Source organism: Micromesistius poutassou (genome assembly GCF_964030765.1).
Source record: "Micromesistius poutassou genome assembly, contig: SCAFFOLD_1910, whole genome shotgun sequence".
Taxonomy (NCBI): domain Eukaryota; kingdom Metazoa; phylum Chordata; class Actinopteri; order Gadiformes; family Gadidae; genus Micromesistius; species Micromesistius poutassou.
Genome location: NW_028177238.1, coordinates 1 through 5,250, shown reverse-complemented (window position 1 = coordinate 5,250; position 5,250 = coordinate 1). Strand labels below are relative to the sequence as shown.

General features: G+C 44.9%; 1 protein-coding gene across 1 annotated transcript; it reads left to right on the top strand.

The window, feature by feature from the left end:
• The first annotated feature begins 249 nt into the window (after nt 1-249).
• LOC311376642 (uncharacterized protein) lies at nt 250-4,703 on the top strand. Its single transcript, XM_084491157.1, has 11 exons — nt 250-1,060; nt 1,170-1,221; nt 1,305-1,338; nt 1,421-1,518; nt 2,299-2,364; nt 2,472-2,504; nt 2,601-2,660; nt 3,103-3,135; nt 3,224-3,259; nt 4,027-4,059; nt 4,561-4,703. The coding sequence occupies exons 2-11, from the start codon at nt 1,198-1,200 to the stop codon at nt 4,570-4,572; spliced, it is 429 nt and encodes a 142-aa protein (XP_084347283.1). The 5' UTR covers nt 250-1,060; nt 1,170-1,197; the 3' UTR covers nt 4,573-4,703.
• The last annotated feature ends 547 nt before the right edge of the window (nt 4,704-5,250 follow it).

The following is a 5,250-nucleotide window of genomic DNA, read 5'->3' as shown; positions in this document are numbered from 1 at the left end:
TATCCGATTTTTACCTGACTAGTTACACGCAAGAAACCACACAAAATACACCTTTTTTATTGGCGAATAATATTTCACGACGAAACGCCCGTGATTGGCGGACGCAAACCCAGCAGGTGATTGACAGCCGTCAGAGCCTGTCGCAGGTCGAGGGGCCGGCCAGGCCCCTGATACACACGCGCAGCCGACGTGCCCGCGCTCTCACGACCCAACAGGTGCGCAGAAGACTGCCGCGCTTCACCGAGCTCCAGAACGTAAGGTTACAATTAATTAATTATTTAATCAATTATTTAACGCTTTAATTATAGTTTAACGACTACTATATATCGTGAAGGAAATGAAAAAAAGTAACTAAATAAAATGTAAGCACGGAGTTGGAATTGTTAAATAAAAAATCGGGCTAACTAGCGAGCTAACGGTGGCTAGGCTAGCTCCTCACGCCTCGAGTTCGGGTTCAAGGTGAACAACTTCGGGACGTTTTTCGCGGATATAACGTTAAATCCCGACCAGTTAAATCGACCAATCCGGTTTTAAAACGTTTAACTTGATGTTCAAACTTCCTTTGCGGTAGAATATCGATATTTAAATTCGCTTTAATCCCGATTTCCCTCCGGTTTTGCTGCAGTTTGGTTAGCCGGCGTGCAACGTTTCGTGCATTTGAACCAACAAGCAAACACACATTAAAGGGTCCTCGGTCTTTATTTAACTAAACTTTAACACTAATTAACCTGGTTAACGTTACGTTTCCGCCGCTAACTAACGTTAACCGGCTCGTGCTCGGCTGTTAGCTGTTAGCTGCTAGCTAGCGCCACATTGGCCCACGTGCTACCTTCGCCCCCACGTGGGTTAATGGTGGTTCCGGTTTTCCCAGTTAATTTTAATTTTTTAATGATTTAAACATTTCCTTCTGGATATCCTAACTGGTCCGCCATCCTTGTAACGGCGTCTTTAATCCGTGATTTACTAAGAAGCTTTATACTTTTGACTAATTGGTCCAACGTGTTATAACTTAATTACCTTGGTACACTTATTGGCCTAATAACCTTGGAAGAGATCGCCGGTAAATGGCCCATACTTTTTGGGCATTAAAATATTAAACGCATGTCTGTGTTTCTGCCCTCCCTGGACTTTACCAACACTTTTACTCTCAATGTCTCCCTTTTTTTTAGAAAATACCGAAAAACTCCATCGCGAATCATGAGTGACGAATGGGACGAAGAGGTAATGATCCGATATCGATTTAGTCTCAATTAATTATTAATTGCGCATTATTAACGCGCGTGTCAATGTCTTGATGTCCACAGAATACTAAGACCACCACGTCCACATCAAACGGAGGTAAGTTCATCGACGTTAGTATTTGGTGATGTGTATATTGGATATATTTTTATTTAATTAACGTAAGTCTAATGTCCTCTAGTCTCTAACGGGATGTCCTCGTGGAATAGTGGAGGTGGTGGAAGTGGAGACCACAATGGTGAGAAGATCTCTGTAACGTTTAAAACTGAATGTAAAAATGTAAATACATAATTTCTCCAAGCAGGCGATAAAAGGAGGGTTTTTTTCGGGGCTGGGGGGAGCGGTGATTGAATATCCTCTGCTTTAGTTTGGCCCTGTCCCAATTCTCCCCCTTCCCCTAGACTTCAGCCCTTCCCCTAGACTTCAGCCCTAACTCTAGATTTCAGCCCTAACTCTAGACTTCAGCCCTAACCCTAGACTTCAGCCCTAACCCTAGACTTCAGTCCTAACCCTAGATTTTGTGCGTTCCCACTAAGGGGGAGTGCTGTTTCTTCCCCTTAAAATCATCCCTTGAACGCTAGCCAGCTCGGGAGCTGACTTGCAGCTAAGGGCACTCTGAGCAAAGTGCTCTCGTTAAGGGGAGAGAAATGGGACGACTGGGCCTTAATTTGAGCTAAAATGTTTAAAACTGTTCTTGTTTCTTCAAAGGTGGCGGAGGAAGAGGAGGATTTAAAGGTCTGTGTTCTCGTAATTAAGATTGTGTGTGTGTGTGGGGGGGGGGGGGGGGGGGGGGGGGTGTGACGGCTAATGCAAGCTACAACCTAAGAGGCGTTTGTTACATTTACGGCATTAAGAGACGCTTTCATCCAAAGCCACTTACAATAAGTTAGTTATAATCAAATAACTCGCAGACATTTACGTTTGTCTCCTACAGGTGGAGACGAGAACGACAATGGTGAGTTTAAAACCGTGTTGTTGTTGTTGTTTTTTCCACGAGATGGTTCGTCATTGCCTCCCAGTCCTTCCCGGTGACTTACTGGGTGGTTTTTGTCGTCGTAGATACGGAGGGCAGCTCCTGGAACGGCGGAGGAAGAGGAGGCTTCAGAGGCGGTCGAGGAGGAAGAGGTGATGATGATGATGGGGCTTTCTGTAGAAGTCTTGTAACTTAAACATGAGTTGTTAAATCTCTTTGGTAACCAGAACTAAACTGCAGTACTTCTTTTAACCACCAGGTGGCGGCAGAGGCTTCAGGAACGATTCTGGCTGTATGTTTGAATCATTTCACGGTCAGGTTTGTGTCGATAGTTCGCCTTCTGGTTGTTTTTTAACTTGTATGTGTGTTGTTTTTTTTCAATTTGAAGATGGTGAGGGAAGTCAAGACGGTGGCTCTGGGAGAAGAGGGGGGCGGGGCTCGTTCAGAGGTACAGCCAATGACATCGCAGAACACTGAATCGTCTTTTCCTGTCTGTATAGTATTCTCTTTTTTTTGTAGGGCTGGTAAATACATTTTTAGCTTTGGGTGACTACAGAAAACTCCCCAATGTTTGGCACTGATTTTAAATAGTTGTGTTTTAAGTTAATTTTGTCTCTTCGATAAATGTTAGAGGTTAGGTGTGGGTTCAGGATCATTTATTTTAACCTGTAATCTAAGGCGTTATTTTTTTTCTTCCCCCTTGAATATCTTTGGACTCTGCCCGGTCATTTAGTCAAATAAGTTTAACAATATATAACCCTTTGGGAAAATCCCCAAAACTCAGATGATTACATGATGGTTGTAGCCCAGATTATTCCTTCCTTCTACCCATATGACACTAAGAATCCATTTAATAATACCTCGATTAATACTAATTTGTCTCTCTTTAGGTGGAGAGGACCGGGGTGGAGGCGGAGGTGGAGGTAAAGTGTCCTAACTACCACTCATGAACTGACGGAGAACCGGCTGTAGTTTGATTTCCCTGCCTAACCCTTTTTTTTATCCCTGTAGGTTATCGCGGGAAAGACGACGAGGTCTTCTCTAAAGGTGACTATACCTCCATGTCATCGATACATTGTACGTATGTAATCAATACGTTGATTACCACAGGTGTTTCTGTATTTACATTTACGTTCAGGGCATTTATCAGACGCTTTTATCCAGAGAGACTCACAATAAGTCAGTTTGTCAGAAGAAAGATGAACACCGATATATCTCTGTGGGTACAGTAAGGATGTTCATAGAACCAAGTGCCAAGCTCTAACCATCACTAGGTTAACCCATTCCCCGTACGCACTAACCATCACTAGGTTAACCCATTCCCCGTAGACACTAACCATCACTAGGTTAACCCGTTCCCCGTATACACTAACCATCACTAGGTTAACCCATTCCCCGTATACACTAACCCTCACTAGGTTAACCCATTCCCCCGTATACACTAACCATCACTAGGTTAACCCATTCCCCGTATACACTAACCATCACTAGGTTAACCCATTCCCCGTACGCACTAACCATCACTAGGTTAACCCATTCCCCGTACGCACTAACCATCACTAGGTTAACCCATTCCCCGTACACGACACGGATAGCTAGGGTAAGACTACACAATGCCAAGTACTACTTTTAAGTGCCAAAACCCAGCATCAATTGCTGCTCCATCTATAGTTGGTAATCCTCGTAATCCTCGCCACACAATGCCTGACTTCTTTTGGGGGTACAGCTCTTGAAACGCCCCCGAGTTCCAGTTCGGAGTTAGACCTTCTGAGCTCCGCGTTGAAACATTAACACATGTTCCTCTCTTGTTTCAGCTACCGGTGACGGCGCAACCGAGGGGGAGGAAAGTAAGTCTGCGGACGTCTCTCACCGCGCTCCACCACACCACTGGGCTGTGATGGACACGCCTCGTAGTGATGGGAAGTTCGGCTCTTTTTAGTGAGCTGGATCATTTAGATCGGCTCACCGACAAGAGCCGGCTCTCTCGGCTCCAAAACGGCACTTCTTATTACTACTTATACCTGTTTATAATTCAGCGAATGTAGCCCGTTTTGACTTATGATTCGCATGTGTAGGGCTGTACATCACCTCAATTATTCAATACATCCTTTCTACCGAAGTATTCAAAAGCAAAAATTAGATTTTTTTTTTTCTAACATTAATAAATTGCTGTAGCCGATTTTTGTTTTCATTGCATTTACAACAAAAAATAAAATTAACTGGGAGACGACTCCCCATCGTTCTCTTACAAAGAACCGTCTCGTTCGCGACAGATCCATCACTCACACCCTGACCCCATGTCGTCCCCTTCCTCCCTCCCTCCCTCCCTCCCTCCTCCCCCCCCCCAGGACCGAGGGTGACGTACGTCCCCCCGCCCCTGGCGGAGGACGAGGACACCATCTTCGCCCACTACGCGTCGGGCATCAACTTCAACAAGTACGACGACATCCTGGTGGACGTCAGCGGCCTCAACCCTCCCCAGGCCATCTACGTGAGTGACGGGTTGGGTGTAACGCCCGCTAGTGTTTGGGGGAGTTTCTAACGTGGATGTGCTCGGGTCTGTGGAGGTTCTACCTCCACACTAGAGGTTTTTTTAAAGAGGTGATTACGTTAATAAATTAACACCATTTCTGATGTTAATACATCGGCAAACACGACAGTAGTTCACTGTCCTTAACTACTGCTACATCTTCTGTGGTCACTGCTCCCCTTGCACTTTAGTATGCAGCCTTATTTATGTCTATATATTTAAGTTGCGTAGTGTCTATTTTGTTTACGTCTTACCTGTTTAAAGAGAGTCAACTTCTGCCGGAGTCAAACTCCTTGTGTGTGTGCATACTTGGCCAATAAAGCTGCTTCTGATTCTGATATATCTGTGATAGGCCGATAAAATGAGGTGTCTCTAGTGTGCGTCGAATGATGTATCGACTGGGGAGTTTTCTTCGCCTGGTCCTACCAGAATGTCGTACATTTCATTTCACTTGCACAGAGAGTCTGGCCTTTCTCCATTGACAAACGTTGACCTACTTGAAGGCGGG

Excerpts from the sequence above, each read along its gene's own strand:
- LOC311376642 (XM_084491157.1), top strand. The coding sequence starts at position 1,198 with ATGAGTGACGAATGGGACGAAGAG. Across the intron at positions 1,222-1,304 it reads GTGACGAATGGGACGAAGAG|AATACTAAGACCACCACGTC; the intron begins GTAATGATCCGA and ends TGATGTCCACAG. Across the intron at positions 3,260-4,026 it reads CGACGAGGTCTTCTCTAAAG|CTACCGGTGACGGCGCAACC; the intron begins GTGACTATACCT and ends CTCTTGTTTCAG.